Source organism: Myxine glutinosa, chromosome 7, assembly GCF_964187855.1.
Source record: "Myxine glutinosa chromosome 7, kmMyxGlut1.1, whole genome shotgun sequence".
NCBI classification, from domain to species: Eukaryota; Metazoa; Chordata; class Myxini; order Myxiniformes; family Myxinidae; genus Myxine; species Myxine glutinosa.
In genome coordinates, this window is record NC_136267.1 from 127,815,789 (window position 1) to 127,834,631 (window position 18,843).

The following is an 18,843-nucleotide window of genomic DNA, read 5'->3' on the forward strand; positions in this document are numbered from 1 at the left end:
AATCCTGGCTGCCTGGAATAAGTACTTTTACTTGGCTGCCATTAGCTTTAAATAAATATATAAATTCTTGCCCCTGAATCAAGCTTAGTGTACCAGGTCAAAGATGTTGTTTACCAGGAAGCTCTAACTGGCACTCTTTCAATTGTTTGTTTTTGCAAAAGGACAATGGTGGAGCTGCATGGAGTGTACAGATATCACTTTGAATGTAAAACAGCTGTAGTATAAAGGAAATCCAACAATAAATATGCATTTAGAGCAACCGAGCTATGAGACACCGATAGGAATCCAGAAAAAGGCTGTTAGCAGCTGTGCTTTTGTTGTTTGATGCATGCCATTGTTGAACAAGTTTTTGTTTAGAAACAAAAGAAAAACTAATCACTAAGCTTCCACTTTGTGTTTTAAATGCTAAAAGTACATCACTGTGTAAACACAATAAAATCCCGCCCCCTCCTCCTCCACACCCCTGAAAAAAATCAGCGTGAGATGTAAATGTTGATTCCTGTATTGTTGCAATTGTAAAATTTATGAACACATTGCAATAACAATCTAATAAAAGCAAGAGCAAATAAAGGGAAATATACTCAGGGTGATAAAATATTATGGAAAATAGGAATTTGCTGCAATATTAATACAGTTTGACAGAACATTCATTATTCTTTGTTTTATGATTCCGATTGGAAGGTGTGGGCAGTGTTACCTTTTTATTAGAAGTTTTAAAGAGCCCATCCAAAATTGCTTTGAGTGCATTTGGGAGTAAAACAAACGGTGGACTCGGAAGAATACCCTATTTCTCAAGATCATTAGTGAGCCATCTGGGTTTTATTATTAGTCTGATAACAACATGGTAATTCTCTAGGGATGAGCACAATTTCCAGAATCTTACAATTTATATCCTTAACACTGATGCCTGGATTTTAACCAACAACCACAGGGAGGGCAAGTTTGTAAACTTACCACTTGGTCACTGTGTCCACATCCTGATTAATAAGAAATGTGAAAAACATCACCAAGCGGAGTTACATTGCACCAGACTCCATGGGTTCCTTGAACAATGAACCAATTGGTTGAAATCGCAAAATAATCTGATGTAACCAAAGTGCGACATCCCCAAGTTTGATAGGTTTTCGATGGATTTTGCATTTGGGATTGTATTTCATGGTTGCTTCTTCTGCTCATAAAACCAGCATCTCAGGTGGCGAGCTATTTGAACGGATTATCGCCGAGGACTTTGAGCTGACGGAGCGGGAATGTATCAAGTACATGCGTCAGATTGTGGAGGGTGTACGCTTCGTACATGAACAAGGCATTGTGCACCTCGACCTGAAACCTGAGAACATCATGTGTGTAAACAAAACCGGCACAAGCATCAAGCTCATCGACTTTGGACTGGCCCGGCGTCTTGGTAAGGTGTGTGTGTGTGTGTGTGTGTGTGTGTGTGTGTGTGTGTGTGTGTGTGTGTGTGTGTGTAAGACATCTTCATGTTAACATATAATGGTTGAATGAAAATTATGACTGAATAATCAAACAATATTCAGCAAACACAAATAATAGCAATATTAATCACACAATTCTATCAGTTAAATTGATAGACAAAGAGACGTGGTCCACACATCGTGACTGATCTTCACGGAAGACAACACAGACACATAGTCGATATATACTGTAGTTTTATACAACAACACAGATACATCGTTTTTAGCTCACATGGAACGAAGTTCAGAGGAGCTTATGCGATGGCGCGTCGTCCGTCCGTCCGTCCGTCCGTCCGTCCGTCCATCCGTCCGTCCATCCGTCCGTAAACACTTGCAACTTCTTCTCCCAAACTACTGAAATTTGGACCAAATAATTTGCGACCAAATTTGGCATAAATGATATTTGTTGTGTTGTGACTAAAGTTTGCTCACGGCATTAAAATAAATCGGGGTCTAAGGGGGTTTACCGGGGTCACCATTGACCTCCCCCCCAGAAAATAGAAATTTGCTTTATCCTCTGAAACTACACAAACTATTTCGATGAAACTTTACCACAACCTTCACCACCTGTGATGTACCAAAGTTTGTTCACAGCACTAAGAAAATCAAAGTCTAAGGCGGTTTATTTTATTCTCAGTCAGTGCAGTATACTGTTTATTCTACCAGGTGAGCACCAGGGTTATTGCCCCTATGCTTTGTAGACATAGTCGAGGCTCATGCAAAAGCTAGAATTAGTACACTGAGCAGATCAGGACATAACCGGACAAGAGGAACAATAGATAGAGGGAGGAAACACCAACAGCAGAGTTGAAGGCCAAGATAGAGTCAGACTTGGACAAACAATGGGTGTGGAGAGGGATGAGGGGCAGGAGAGGATGCATCGGCTAGACAAGATGGATACAGAATGAAACTCTCAGGAGGGAAAACTGGAAATTTGGATTCCTTATCACTGATGTTTGGGATTGGGGTGAGTTAACAATGGTAAGAAAGATCATATTTTTGGATTGGAGATGATCTGAGATCGTGGTAATCAACTGTCTTGAATACCTGGAGGGAAGAATGAGATTGAAGAGGATGTGGAAGTTGGTTGCACAGATGGGGAAAAAAGAGGAACGAATGAGTGGAGGTGAGCAGTGATCCTGCAGGATTTAGGTCGTTTAACCAGAAGAGGGTTGATGGTGGACCATGTGTGCCCTGCAAAAACCTGTAGGACAAAGCAGGGAAAGAGCAGAGGGTGCAAGACCAGAAAGGAGGTGGTAGAAGACAGAGCTGTCTGCGATGGTGTAGTGATAGACCCATATACTCAGCTTCATTACAGGAGATTCCAATAATCTTGAAGGCCTTGGCTTCCACAGCATCAAGCTGAGCAAGATGTGAGGCAGGGGAGCCAGCCCAGAGGGGAGAGCAGTACTCCATCAAGCTGCAGATGAAGGTTCATCCTTTTATAGGTGGATAGAAGTTAGTGTTACATACTTAACAATGACTACAATGAAAGAAGATACTTCCTTAATAATGACAGGAGTTACTTACTTAACAATAACTACCAGAACCTTCCCACTATGGCTGAAAACCTGTACAAATGACAGGAATTGGCCAGGATAGCAGGAGGCAAAGGAAGAAAGGAACCTGCAATCTTGGAAATGCAAGCAGTGGTACAGGTGAAAAAATGTCCTACCTTGGGTGACGGTGGGGGATGAACTCGATGTGATATCCTTTCTTTGACTTTTCTCGGAATCTGTTACCATCATGCTCACCCAGATGTTATCACTATATGGGATGCCTCCATTTTTAATGCAAATGTTCCTTGTGATAAAAAGTTATTTGATTTTATAACATCCATTCTGTATAAACTGTAAGTTCAACTTCTTGTGAGTTGACACAACTTTAAGTCGTATTTGTAAACAATCGAACTTTGAATATCCAACACTGTCTATGAGAGGTGCCCCTCCCTGATACTGGTTTTGACCCAGAAATACTGAGTTTACACTGTCCAATTATACCAATATTGGGTTGAACCAACCCCTCCTCCACTCCTCGCCCCCTCTACTCTGACCACGAAGGTGTTTTAGGTTATATGAGTACAAATCATAACCTATGCTCAAGCTAAAGTACTAACTTGGAGCAAACTTTTCAAACTGGTATAAAGTTATTCTGGAAATGCAGTTTAGGTTTGTGCACAAACATTTTCCTGACTATATCATTGGTTCGCTTTGGCTTTTCCTGTTAGAAAACAACAAATCTCTGAAGGTGATGTTCGGAACTCCGGAGTTTGTGGCGCCTGAGGTTATTAATTACGAATCGATCAGTTACACCACAGACATGTGGAGCGTCGGAGTTATCTGTTACATATTGTAAGTATAACGGATTGAAGTGCGGGGGGAACCTAAATATTTTTGGAGTTGCAACATTACACCAGAGTATTTCCTAGATTATAACATCAAATTAAACATTTATCTTGTACAACTACCGGATGTGCTTCATTAGTATTTCTCTTTGCAGGGTCAGTGGCCTCTCCCCATTCATGGGAGACAACGACAACGAGACTTTGTCGAATGTTACGTCCATCTCGTGGGACTTTGACGATGAAGCTTTCGATGAGATCTCTGACGATGGCAAGGATTTCATTACCCAGCTTCTGAAAAAGAACTTGAGGTGACGATGCGAAAGTTTTCATTTTTGTTTTTTGAAATGTGAATGTTTTTGGTGCCAACGGCACTTGTCCTGAGGGTTCATGAAGAGTATTTCTATGATGACGCATAAAGGATATTGGTTAAAAAAAAAGAAGTTTCAGTTGATGTACTTTTCCTCAAAGTCATGCATGCATGCTTTGATGCAGGGTTCGTCCAGACAGTCAACAATGCCAAGCCCACCCATGGCTACAGAAGGACACGGACAACATGGCTGCCAAAAAGCTTTCCAAGGAACGCATGAAGAAGTACATGGCTAAAAAGAAGTGGCAAGTAAGTTTACTTTTCAATTACCTCCGCCACTGAAGGTGAACGGAGGTTATGTGTTCACCCCTGTGTTTGTCTGTTTGTCTGTCTGTGAGCAGGGTATCTCAAAATGTTTTTTGTGACGTTTTACAGACACAGTAGTTGCCTAAACCATTTCCACGTCCTCATTTTGGCTTCCTCCTTGATGTTTTTCTTTGTTGTACTTCTTTCTACGTCCTTGCTCATTCCATCTGGCTCGAAGATTTGTAAAATCTTTTTTTTGTGAGCTCAAAATAACCGAAACAACTGCTAACATGTTTCAGCGGTTTAAGGGTGATGGCGAAAGCTCACCTATTCTTAACAAATGACACCTATGGGAGCTTTATCGTTCACCAACAACCAGTGTTGGCAGATGGGGTATCTCGCTTAACGTCCATCTAAGAGACGGCACATCATCGATGCCTCACCATACCTGTGAAACACCAGGTCACAGTCTATAGCTCGGCAGAGATTCAAACTCGGGATAGACAGCTCAGAGGCGAGTACGCATATTTCTCGGATATCCTGCCAGCCCTTGCAATATCAATATCATTCACTGAATAACACAATAATAAAGCTATGTCATAATCAGGAAATGAAATTGTCATTGTGCCTTCTAATTCTAAAATGTTTGTTCCTCGTAAAACGGGCTTTCTTTTTTCTTTTATTTGAAGTGGTGCAATGTGAGATTGGATGATGATTGTTCAATCCACAAAGCCACACCAGTTGAGCAAAGCTTCAAAATATATTGTTACGGATCGCGGATTAGATGTTATTATGGGCCGAGCGGATGGTCCACCGCGACCTAACAGTTCCCCCGATTCTTCCCCAACTCACCCGATTCCACTCGAACGTTGGCCAAATCGCGCTACGCTAAATCAATGATGGAAAGGACACAACGACTGGGATAGATGAAACGACGCAAGGGGTACAGTTCTCAAGACCTCCGGAGGAGGATATAATTAGTGGTGGAGAAAAGGGGTAGATTACAAGGTAGAGTGAGGTAAAAGACACAGAAGAGATGGGCACTTAAATACCATCTTATTTTATCCCAGACAGACCACAGACAAACGGGACAAGGCTGACTTACACAGGGATTGATGGCAGGAAGGACAGGTAGTTCGATAGCACAAGGTGCACCTTGGCTCGGGGACAGGATCAAGCACGGTCCAAAAGATGCAGGGAGGCCTCACAGCGCTCGGAGGTGGCGTCTTTCTTTCTCCAAGCTCAGCGCGCATCTGACGTCACCTCCCTCTTCCTGCGCATGCTCAGCGGGGAGTGACACGCCCTCGGCTGGTTGGCTCCGCCCCAGATGGGACCGGTCCGCCGCTCCCATTGGGTGCGGGGGTTACCGGGCTCTGCCCTTGACGAGGAGCTGACAGGGAGCCCCTATGTGGTAACCCCGTCGAGCACATGTTCGATGGCGGCTCGTTGGAAAGGCCTGGTGCCCTCCCAACACCCCCTACCAACCAAGCCGGAGTGAGGACGCGCACTCCCTGCGCTCGCCGCTGCTGTTGTTGTTGGTGTTGTTGTTGCTGAACCGTGAGGAAGAGCTGCGGGGAGGTATTGGGAGGTCCTAAACTTCCTAACGGCGCCATACAATCACATTCTGGTGCAACGAAGAGTCAGAATTAATGGAAACGAGTCCTTAACTGACATAGACTAAGAATAACTAGCAAGATGTCCTATAGTTGTCTTACATGAGATGCGGTGAACCTGGGTGCGACATTTAATGGGGGAAATAGGGGGAGGTCGGGTCTACAGAGTGTTGTTTACAGAAAATGGGACTAGGGAATGGGGGATCGGGGATAGTTGGGAAGTATTGAGGAAATAGGGGAATATTTACAAGCGGATATGGATGGATGCAAATCCCATATCCGCAACATTGCACCCTTCTCTACCTCGGGGCGTCCCGACCCGATAAATTTTTACCTACTTTAGTGTGGCACTCAGATGTAGTTCCCTCTACTATTAACTCAACCCTGAGTGCGACAGTTTTACAGATGTTCACAAATGAGTAAATATGTCCCCCTGCGACGTTGCACCCTTCTCCTAACAGAAACACACCCACAGGATAACCGAATCGCGGAAAGCATCCTCAAACTAAACATACAGCCGGTAGGGAGCATCATTTACACAAGACTACACTGATATTTACACTACGATCCAGGACCTGTTCTTTGAGGAACACATGCAGATGTTATGCATAGAGAGAGCACGCATGCCAGCATCGATACACCAACCCACGAGTGCCCTGTGGCCCTACGGCCTTTAATAATGTGCAGAGCACCCCTTCCAAGCACCAAAAGCACCACCCCATTATGTACAGTCAGCACCATCCGGTGCACCAATAAAGTGTTCAATAACAATGCACAATTAAGTGTCCATGGTCACCGGTGGTGTCGCAGCCGGCCGATGTTCTGCCGCTGGTCTTGCCTTCATGGAGTGCACTTGGCCTTCTGGCTTCTTTAGAAATAAAGAAAGGCGCCAACCGCGTCCATTTCTAAATTGTGGCCGTCAGGGGGCCAACTAAAAGTGGTTCACCTGTATGGCATAGGTGCCACGTTGACCCAGAGGTCCATCCACGGGTGGTGCTTGCCCGCAAAAGAACTGCGGTCCATGGTGGGCGGCCACAAAAATTGCGGTCCATATGGTGTATCGATCCAGGCAGCAAGCAGCGGAAGTACAGGCCCACAACTGCGGAGCCAGCACCTCTCTCTCCTCTCTCTCTGCCCCAAAGCTAGATCCTCGGAGGTGGGAGACAAAAGAAAACAAGTGAGTAAGGTGGTAAGGGCGCAAAAGTGCACGCAATTCAAGGTAATGCACACTGGGGGCACATGGGAACCAGGTGAGACAGGTACGTTCCTACCGTACGCCCCCCCCCCCCCAACCAGGTAACCTACATTGCCCCTCCCTTACCCCTTACTGTATCCACAAAACACAACACTACCCATAAACATCTACTTTACACATCAACAAACGTCCCTACTGTCTTCCCCGTTCCTCCCATAAACCAAATTCGTCTTCTCTCCCTCCTAACCAATCAAATTTGCCATTTCCAACTCTCATCAACATTTGCCATCTCCAACTCAACATCAAAATTTGCCATCACCAATTCATCATCAGTCCCTCCTAAGGAGGGAGAGATGGAATCACCCCAATGTCTTATCCACGTCGTGATGCGTCTCACAAATCCACACAGCAATTCTCCTTTCCTGCAACACAAAACAAAGAAAACACAGGTGTGGAGTCATCATCATCACCTCAGGTAAGTGGCTGCGTATGGTGCGACAGGTTCATCAATCCTAACTATTTCCTAAATGACTTTAACAACTTTACATTACCCGGGGTCTTTCCCTGCCAATCCATTGGCCAACTTACACTATGGGTTCTAAAAACCAATTCCCATTGACCAAACTGTGGTGCTTCTCAAGTTGGGGTCTCACTCCCCCGATTCATCACTCGGTGCCCCCGCACAATTTCGGTGGCTGGGTCGTGTGACGCTCCCAGTTGGTCCGCCCACCTGCACACCTCCACCACTGTTGTTGCCTACCGAGCTCACCTGCTCCTCACCCTAACCTAACTAACTGGAGAAGGCCCTCTCGCACTCTCACCCCCTCAGTGCCCTCTCTGGCACGGGCTGCCCGATCCACACCCGGGATCCTCAGGCACCCACTGACACTAACGGCTCCCAGAGCCCACCTGCGGCCCCACCTGGCTGACATCTAACAGTGGCCGAGTGCCCAACCATTCACACTCATACTAACAGGCCACACGACCAGCCAATTTCACCACACCAATGCACCCATCCACAATACCATTCTGCAACCGCACCACAAATGCCAATATCCAACCACAATTTAACTATACCTTCTAACTATTCTTTAAACTACCCTCCCCGGGTACTCGTGAAAAGGGGTCCACTCTTCCCCCATCCACACCTTCGCACCATGCACACCACTCCGTACCACTTACTCCAACTCTCTCCACACCACTCATTCTCCGCTCCATATATTCCACACACCTGTGCTTGCACACCTGTGCTCTCATACTTGGTGCCGCCTGCACCCTTCTCTCCCCCAAGCGCATTCGCGCTGATCCACAACACTCACTACTCATACACTGCTCCACACACCTGTCCAGTTCTCACACAGCATCATCTCATCTAACTACTCCCCTCTGAAACTTGCGCTTCCCAGTCGTCCCTTTAAACTATTGCGCTCCCTCGTCATTATCATCCACTCTAATCTACCTGCGTCCCCTCTACAGGTATCCTTGTCACTAACTAACCTTAACGTTACCTAATGTCATCTTCGCTAGATCCCTACACACAATATCCTAACCCACCCGGGCTAGTTTCCACTGCCATACACCCCATAATCTATAGCGCATTTGCCCCCCTTCATGGGAAGGGTGGCAGGGATGCCACCCTTACCCACCGTCATACGGCGCGAGTGGGACCTTGTGGGACCACCTCGTATGTGAGTCGTTGCCCGCCTGCCGGACCCCGTGCGTCGCCCCTTGCGGGGTCAGCGCGGGGCCGAACCGGCCGGGCCCCCACAGTACATTACCCCCAAGGGGCTCCCGTGCCTCCCCTGTCGCTCTAAAAACTACCCCTGTTGGTGTCGATGCATGGGTCACACTTCCGCAACCCGCTACCCATTCCATACCACCACAACCTTGCTCACTCACACCTCACACCTCTCCCATCACCGGACCCTCTCGCTCGCACCCTCGTTCCATACCCTCCGGACCAGCCATACACCTCACTCTTGGCCTCTCACGAACATCCGGGTCCATCTCGACCCCCAAGCTTATTAAATCACCTGGCGCATCATACGCACGACCATATTGGTCACCACTTTCACCGGGTCCTCCTTCTCTTCGCTTCTCCTCCATCACCTGCGAATCCCTCATCCGGTTAATGAGCACATCATCACGATCTGAACACAGACTTTGGACCAATTCTTTTACTTCCTCCTTTATCTCTTTCTTATCCTCTCTCCGTCGCTTCTTAATTTCGCTCACCCCTTCTTCCACTTCTTCTAATTTCTGCTTCACCTCCTTCATCTCCTCGTGCGCCCCCTTAAGTTCTTCCTCTAACTCCACCTTATTTTTTTCTATGTGCTCCCGCACCTCCCGCTCTTTAATCTCCATCACCTCTACCACCTTGTTCATTTTCCTCGTCAGGTCCTCAAGTACCGTCTGACACTCTTTTTTAATTACCCCTACGTCCTTTTTCATCTCCTTCTGTGTCGATTTTAAACCCTCCATTACCGCTGTGTTCTTCTTTACCTGGTCCCCCAACTCCTTTTGTCCCACTGTCAGTTGTTCTACTCCCAGCGTCAACTCCTCTATACCACCTTGCAATTTTACAGTCCCCTTTCTCACCTCCTTCTCCATGCGCTCCTCACAGTGCCTCACCTCCTCGCGCACTCCTCCGACCTCCTCACTCACACCTCTTCTGATCTCTTCTCCCATCACTTGCATCTCCTGCCCAGATGCCACCCTCATCTGCTCCATTTCCTCCCTGTGAGCATCCAATTTAGTTTCTACCCCCATTCTGACCCCCTCTATCTGCTGCCCCATTTTTTTAACTTCCCTTTCCGCTTGGTCCCTCATGTCCCTCAATTTGCCTTCCATACTGTTTTCTAACCCCTCTAATCCCATTTTCATCCCTTCCATTTGATTCTCTTGAGCGGCCATTCTGTTTTCTACCCCCGTTAACCCATGTTTCACCCCTTCTATCCCATTGTCTAACCCCTCTAATTTAGCTTCTAGCCGTTCCCCCATTTCTCCCATTTTGCCCCCCATTCTGCCCCCCAATCGCTCACTATCAGCCCTCATCTCGTCCTTCTGCAGGTTGAGGGACGCCTGCATTTGTACCATAAATTGCTCCATGAGGGCCTGCATTTGGGCCATTCCTCCCACTTGTGCAGCGGGTGCGGCCGCCGTAGCCTTTTGCGAGGCGCCATTTTGCGCGCCCGTAACCTCGTGCGCGAGGACGCCATTTTGCGAACCTGCCGCCCTCACTGCTTCGCTCTCCTCATGTCCCTCAATTTGGTCCTGGATCGACCCTGACTCACTCTCCTCTACCGGAACCCAGCCGTCTTGATCTGCCATAGCGCGACTTTCAAAATTCGGGTTTTCCTTTTAAAACAAAACAATTTCCAACTGCTTGTAATTTTGAGCGCGTTAAGCGCGCTTCGGGCCTCGTATCTCACTCCTCGACACCAATTGTTACGGATCGCGGATTAGATGTTATTATGGGCCGAGCGGATGGTCCACCGCGACCTAACAGTTCCCCCGATTCTTCCCCAACTCACCCGATTCCACTCAAACGTTGGCCAAATCGCGCTACGCTAAATCAATGATGGAAAGGACACAACGACTGGGATAGATGAAACGACGCAAGGGGTACAGTTCTCAAGACCTCCGGAGGAGGATATAATTAGTGGTGGAGAAAAGGGGTAGATTACAAGGTAGAGTGAGGTAAAAGACACAGAAGAGATGGGCACTTAAATACCATCTTATTTTATCCCAGACAGACCACAGACAAACGGGACAAGGCTGACTTACACAGGGATTGATGGCAGGAAGGACAGGTAGTTCGATAGCACAAGGTGCACCTTGGCTCGGGGACAGGATCAAGCACGGTCCAAAAGATGCAGGGAGGCCTCACAGCGCTCGGAGGTGGCGTCTTTCTTTCTCCAAGCTCAGCGCGCATCTGACGTCACCTCCCTCTTCCTGCGCATGCTCAGCGGGGAGTGACACGCCCTCGGCTGGTTGGCTCCGCCCCAGATGGGACCGGTATGCCGCTCCCATTGGGTGCGGGGGTTACCGGGCTCCGCCCTTGACGAGGAGCTGACAGGGAGCCCCTATGTGGTAACCCCGTCGAGCACATGTTCGATGGCGGCTCGTTGGAAAGGCCTGGTGCCCTCCCAACACCCCCTACCAACCAAGCCGGAGTGAGGACGCGCACTCCCCGTGCTCGCCGCTGCTGTTGTTGTTGGTGTTGTTGTTGCTGAACCGTGAGGAAGAGCTGCGGGGAGGTATTGGGAGGTCCTAAACTTCCTAACGGTGCCATACAATCACATTCTGGTGCAACGAAGAGTCAGAATTAATGGAAACGAGTCCTTAACTGACATAGACTAAGAATAACTAGCAAGATGTCCTATAGTTGTCTTACATGAGATGCGGTGAACCTGGGTGCGACATTTAATGGGGGAAATAGGGGGAGGTCGGGTCTACAGAGTGTTGTTTACAGAAAATGGGACTAGGGAATGGGGGATCGGGGATAGTTGGGAAGTATTGAGGAAATAGGGGAATATTTACAAGCGGATATGGATGGATGCAAATCCCATATCCGCAACAATATATATAACCAAGCCAAAGAGGTAAAATTCACTAACAGCAACTGGAACGGTCAGTAAGGATTTCCTCTACCTTATTCTTCATCTCATATTCTCATATTTCTTCCAAGAGCATCAGGTGAACAATGTGGGACATATCCGACACCGTTACTGTCTGCCTTGTTCCCTCTCCTCAAGCTCGGTAACACTGCCAGCCAGCATGAACATTAAACATTAAAATGAAATTACAATGCGGAAAAAACAAGCATCACAATTAATGAGACTATAACAACAAGCAGGACTGAGAAAAGAAAGTTGTTGCAGCAACAATATTGTGTGTAGGTGCTTGCAAAGGAAAGCGAGCCCAGTGATGTTGACCCACTTCTTCTTTCATACGGAGCACAGGTCTGTGGGGTAGCATCTTTGGCTGACGGCGCGGCTGTGCCGCTGAGGTGGTGCCTTATGTAGGTTAGAGTAAGAATTTAGAACTTGTTCATGGTCCCAGTGATAGCTCCCCCACTCTTCACTAAAGACACCTTGGGATCTTTAACATTCACCAACTAGTGCTGGCAGACGGGATGTCGAGTTTAACGGCCGAGGGACGGCACACACATTGATGAATCGCCCTGTCTGTGAAACACCGGGATGACAGTTTATAGCTGGGTCGGGATTTGAACCCAGGAGAGATAGCTTAGAGGTGAGTGTGCATACAACTAGGCCATCCTGCCAGTCCGTTGACCCACTGAGCTGTAAAAACAGACAATTAAACACTTAATTGTTTCGAAAAGTAAGGTGAGCACTTATAATGCAACTGCTATGATTGATTATTGGAACTACAGGTAGACAACTTTCATTTTTGCAGTAATATGGTAAAAATTATGGTTTAATACCTTGTACAGCTTCAGGAAAGTGGGAAAATGCATCTCAAGATAACTTTTTTTTAAAGTTCAGGACTCATTTGGTTCAGTTCAGTTATGTTTTCACAGCTGTCCTCTGCACAGAAAACCGCAGTTCCTGGGCCGCGGCTCTTCCTCCGTACAACCACCAGCAAGATGTCCCAACACGGCCGCTCACGATGAAGCTTCCCCGTGCAGAGAGCAAAGCACAACCGTCCACTTATCGCTTTTGGAACGAGAAGGCGCAAAAGGGAACGTTCGCTCTTAATCCCAGACGCCAGAAGAAAAAGGGGAATGAAGAGAAGATGCCGGTACACAACCGTTCACTGCCAGACCCAAACCAAGAAGGGGAAATGTCCGCCGTTTCAACCACTTTGTACACACTGCTCTGACGTCATCCGTGCCTCCCTCCCCAATCAGCGAGTCCCTTCTTACTCGTCCTTTCTGTCAATCAAACCCCAGAACAATCACTGCCCCTTTGGGCGCGGCTCTCGGCCTGTCCATCCTGTACGATTCTCAAGTCGCTGTAATCAGCGGCAGTGCTTGATCTGAGTTTCCGGTGGTTTTATTAATTAGTGGTGTAGCTATTGGGCGATTTTGGCTAGTATCTAGTGCAGTGTCATAAGGAACAAAGTTATAGATTACAGAGGTATTTACAAACAGGGAATTAATTTACCTATAATCCCTGAGCTAATTAACAAGCCCCATCCTCTGATGGGGACGAATATACAAACTTAACCCGACAGTCCGGTCTAATACAAATTCCCTACTTAATACATGGGGTGGTTCTTCATCTTCATGGAAATCGGAGCACACTAATCTATACATTCTACCTGTTTCTAAGGTAATCATTGTCTACCCCCTACAAATGTAACAATATTAATATGGCAAGAGTTGGTAGCATATCGTAGAAATATGCGTACTCACCTCTGAGCTGACTTACCCGAGTTCAAATCCTGGCCGAGCTGTCACTTTTCACAGGTGCGTGAGGCATCAATGGTGTGCCGTTTATTGGATGATTGTTAAGCCGGAGGACCCATCTGCTAGCACTGGTTGTTTGTGAATGATAAAGCTCCCATGGTGTCTTTTGTTAAGAGTAGTCCAGCTATAATCATCGCCCTGACTAATTTTCAAATTCCTTCCCTTTGAGTCGAGTATCCTGCATCGGAAGGGCGACTCATCCAAGATTGGTTCTTGCCTCAAAAACGTCTCTCAACTTGTATTGATGACCCTGGAACTACAGAGTGGCCACAAAGTCCCTATGCACGCAATTAGAATTTAGTTAGGAATTACCTGTATGCTTCCCTCCATTCTCTGCACAAATTTTAATTTTTCTCCATGTTATTCTGGACAACATCTTCCATGTTGAGGGTTGGAGGTCATAAAAGCAGCCTCTGCCAGCTGTTTTGAGGTATTCAACTGTTGTTAGGCGGAGATGAGAAATTTCCTCTTTCACAATGCCCCAAAGCGAGTTGTCACATGTTACGTCCTGACTTCAAGGAGGCCACACTATCTCAGAACCACGTCCAATCCATCGTCCACTGAATTTGTCGTCGAGATATTATCCAACTGCGAGAGCATAATGTGCTGGTGCACCATCTTGTTGCAGGATAGCTGTTGCCTTGAGACCTCTCTCACGCGGTTGTGGAACAAACCACGTCTGAAGCATGTTCAAATAAGCAGTGATTTTTTTTTTTTTTTTTTTTTTTTGTATACAAGATCGAGGCTCGTGAAAGAGCGAACATTAATCACACAGAAAGACAAACCGACACATAAAACATATAACATCGGGAGCGGTAGACAAGATGGGGAGAGAGGGGGAAGGACACAAACACAACATTTGAGAGCAGGGACCGAGAGACATGGAGACATCGAGAGATCTGAGAGAGGGCGAGGGCTTTGGGGGGGGGGGGCATGGGAAGGGGGTGGTGGGAGAGGTATAAAAACATATGGACACTGCCAGGACTTCCAGGAAAGAAGTTGGAATTTCAAACAAGGTGGATCTGGGGTGAATTAGCGGGGGTAGAAAAGATCAAGGTTTTGGATGGAGGAAGATAAGAGATGGTGGTGAACAGCTGTTTTAAAGACCTGGAGGGAGGAGTGGGATTGAAGGGAGTGAGGGAGTTTGTTCCAGAGGCGGGAGAAAAGAGGAATGAAAGAGTGAAGGTGAGCAGAGAGCCGAGATTTTGGCAGTTTAACCATCAGAGGGTTGCTGGCAGATCTTGTGCGACCTGTAGGAATATTTGGGGGACAGAGCACAGAGAGAGCTGGGGGTGCAAGGCCGGAAAGGAGTCGGTAGAAGACAGAAAGACCACCTACCTGCCTGCGGTGAGTGAGTGAAAGGCCCTCAGAGATAGCTTCATCGCGGGAGATTCCAATAATTCTGAAAGCTTTGGTTTCAACAGCGTGAAGCCGAGCTAGGTGTGAGGCAGGAGCACCGGCCCATAGGGGAGAACAGTATTCCATTGAGCTGCGGATGAAAGCCTTGTATGTGGTGAGGAGCTCAGGTGTGCCGAGGAAAGACTTCGCACGACGGAGGATGCCCAGTCGGCGACTGGCTTTGGAGGCCAGCTTGGAAATGTGGTTTTCCCAAGAAAGATCATGGCAGATAGTGAGACCCAAAGTCTTGAGCGACAGAACTTCTTGGAGAGGATTGTTGAGAAAGTAGATGGGAGGGTTGTCCAGTCGATCTTTTCGGAGAGACATAGTAAGAGTGTGAGATTTGTCAGGATTGAAAGACATGTTCCACTTGTTTGACCAGTCTGTGATTTTGTCCAGGTCATCAGAGAGTGAGGAGGCAGCAGACTGCCGATCTGAGGGAAGAGGAATGGAGCGGCAGAGAGTGGAGTCATCAGCAAAGAGATAGAGAGGATTTTCGAGAGAGTCAGAGAGATCATTGATGAAGACCAGAAAAAGCACGGGGCCCAGAACACTGCCTTGGGGAACTCCAGCCTGAACAGGAAGAGGAGATGAGAGAAACCCATTCAGGGCCACACGTTGACGACGACTAGAGAGGAAGTCCGCCAGCCATGCGTGGAGATTTCCATGGATACCAAAGGAGGAGAGTTTGGTGAGCAGAGCGGGGTGCCAGACCGTGTCGAAGGCACGTGATATGTCGAGGGAGACAGCTCTAATTTCCTGTTTGGCATTGAGGACCTCCATCCATTGTTGAGACAGCAGAAGCAGCATGTCCAGAGTAGAGTGACCTGGTCTGAAACCAAATTGATGATCAGAGATCAACCCATTGGAGAAGAGGAAAGATTTCATATCCGAAGCAATGATGGATTCCATGACTTTGCTGATAATTGGGAGAAGGCTGATTGGTCTGTAGTTGCTAGGATCTGTTTTTGCACCTTTTTTGTGCAAAGCGGTGATGTTGGCTGATTTCCAAGCAGATGGCAGTTGACCTTGAGCAAAAGAGAGGGTGAAGAGAACAGAGAGAGGGTGAGATAGAGCAGCAGAGCAGGATTTTAGGACCCGTGGGCTGATGCCGTCGGGTCCAGTTGCAGAATCAGAGTCGAGGGTTGACAGAAACTTTTCCACCTTGTCAGGAGGAAAGGACACGGAGTCCAGGAGCAGCAGGGTACGACTGGGTATGGTGGGTACAGAGAGGGATGGGTTTGGGACACAAGATTTAGACGCAAACACAGAGTTGAGGCATTCAGCTTTTTCACGTGCGGAGTCAGCTGTGTAGCCATTTGAGGTAAGGGAGGGGATGGAGGGGGAACAAACACCAGAAACGGATTTGACCAGACGCCACCAGGATTTGGAAGAGGGAGACAGATAAGAGAGTTCGGTCTTGAGAACGGAGAGATATTGTTTCCTGGCTCTCCTGAGGGTGGACACACACTTGTTTCGGGCTTTGTGAAAGGAAATGAGATTTCCTTCCGTTGGATTTGCTTTCCAGGAGACGAAGGCAAGTTGTTTCAAGAACACAATCTCAAGATTGACACTTGTATCGAAAAGATATTGCCCTATGAAGTGATCTTCTGAAATTGCTGCCCACATCATGACATGAGGAGGATGCTGTTCAATTTCCCCATGAAAATGGATCCTGGATCGATTGCTGAGGTAAATAGCACACTCATCTGAAATAAATATGGTTTGTCTTGATTTAATGGTGGGAAATCACTGCAGAAGAGTCTTGCTCTAAATCACGTCAATCGTCAAATCAAGGACACTCTCTGTTGAAAAAGACTTCTTCTCCCATGCCCGCATCGTGTTGCACGTAGGAGCTGGCTTATCGAACCTCTGTGAAAAGCTTGTCCTTTTGTCTTCAAAACTTGCCCCTTCTTGCGTGCGGTCGTGAACCCAAACACAAGTAATCAGTCTCTCTTCTATCATGTAATCACTGGTATCTGTCATGCTGAAGCCGTACCTGAAAAACAAATAAGTAATAGAGGACACACTATTATGCATAGGGACTTTGTGGCCACTCTGTATGTACAGTCACGTGAAAAAGTAAGTACACCCCATGTAAAGTTTTGACTTTTTCAACATATTTCAACATACAGCTATTTGATCTTCATTTCAACAATATTGACAGATAAAGGTGATATAATATAACAAATATCATGAAGCATTTACATTTTGTAGTCCATTGTATAATTTAAATAAACATTAATGCAAATTTCGCATGTGGAAAAAGTAAGTAAACCCTTGGCTCCAATAGGTGGTATTGCCCCCTTTGGCAGAAACAACCTCAAGTCGGCATTTCTTATAACTGTCTACCAGTCTCTGACATCGACTGGGAGAAATTTTTGCCCACTCCTCCATGCAGAATTATTTCAGCTGTGCGATGTTTGAGGGGTTTCTTGCATGCACAGCTCGTTTCAAATCCCCCCACAACATCTCGATGGCATTTAGATCCGGGCTTTGACTTGGCCATTCCAGAACCCTCCATTTCTTTCTTTTCAGCCATTCCTTGGTGGATTTACTGGTATGTTTAGGGTCATTGTCATGTTACAAGGTCCACCTTCGGTTGAGCTTCAACTTTCCGACAGATGGCCTCACATTATCCTCAAGCACCCTCTGGTACAATGAAGAATTCAGAGTGGATTCCATGATGGTGAGCTGCCCAGGTCCTGATGCAGCAAAGCTGCCCCAAACCATAATATTTCCACCACCATGCTTTACAGTTGGTATCAGCTTCTTGTGGTCAAATGCTGTCTTTGGTTTTCGCCAAACATGTCTTCTGGTACTGTTGCCAAAAGGCTCGACCTTTGACTCATCTGTCCAGAGCACATTGTTCCAGAAGTGCTGGTCTTTGCCTAGGTGTTCATTGGCAAACTTTAGTCTTGCCCTGATGTTCTTTCTGGACAGCAACGGTTTCCTCCTGGCACACCTCCCATGTAGATCAAATTTGTGCAGCCTCTTTCTAATGCAAGACTCGTGCACTTTGACATCAACAGTGGCAAGAGCTACCTGTAGGTCCCGTGATGACATTCTGGGGTTCTGAGAGACTTCTTCCAGCATCTTGCGGTCTGCTCTCAGGCTGAACTTGCTGAGGCGGCCTGGCCTGAACAAGTTGGCAGTTTTTTTGGAATCTTCTCCACTTGTAGATGATCTTCCGGACAGTCGAATGATTGATTTCAAATTGTTTGGAGATCTTTTTAAGTCCCTTCCCAGACTCGTAGGCATCTATAACCACCTTTCTGATGGCCTCAGAGAGCTCTTTTGATCTAGGCATGGTGACGCCGCACACTTCAACAATAAAGAGCAAACCAAACTAAATGACGGAGGTTTAAATAAGACAGGTTCCTCCAAGATCCTCTCTAACGATGTTCTAATCATTTGCACCTGAGCTGGTGCACCTGATTCTAATTTTAGATATTTGAAGTGGTGATAAATGTTGGGGTGTACTTACTTTTTCCACATGCAAAATTTGCATTTATGTTTATTTAAATTATACAATGGACTACAAAATGTAAATGTTTCATGATATTTGTTATATTATATCACCTTTATCTATCAATATTGTTGAAATGAAGATCAAATAGCTGTATGTTGAAATATGTTGAAAAAGTCAAAACTTTACATGGGGTGTACTTACTTTTTCAAGTGACTGTATAGAGAGAGTGTGGGCCTCTAATTACTATTGTTTATTTATTTATTTATTTGGCATACACAATAGCCAGTTGTGAGCTGAATT

At 46.6% G+C, this 18,843-nt stretch overlaps 1 protein-coding gene across 1 annotated transcript in view; it reads left to right on the forward strand.

The window, feature by feature from the left end:
• Positions 1-18,843, forward strand: part of MYLK (myosin light chain kinase) — a gene marked incomplete in the record, with an annotated part of 313,975 nt that overhangs the window by 289,208 nt on the left and 5,924 nt on the right. The window contains 4 exon segments of the mRNA XM_078782291.1: positions 1,185-1,402; positions 3,700-3,823; positions 3,972-4,124; positions 4,309-4,432. Coding sequence (XP_078638417.1) covers positions 1,185-1,402; positions 3,700-3,823; positions 3,972-4,124; positions 4,309-4,432 — 619 coding nt within the window.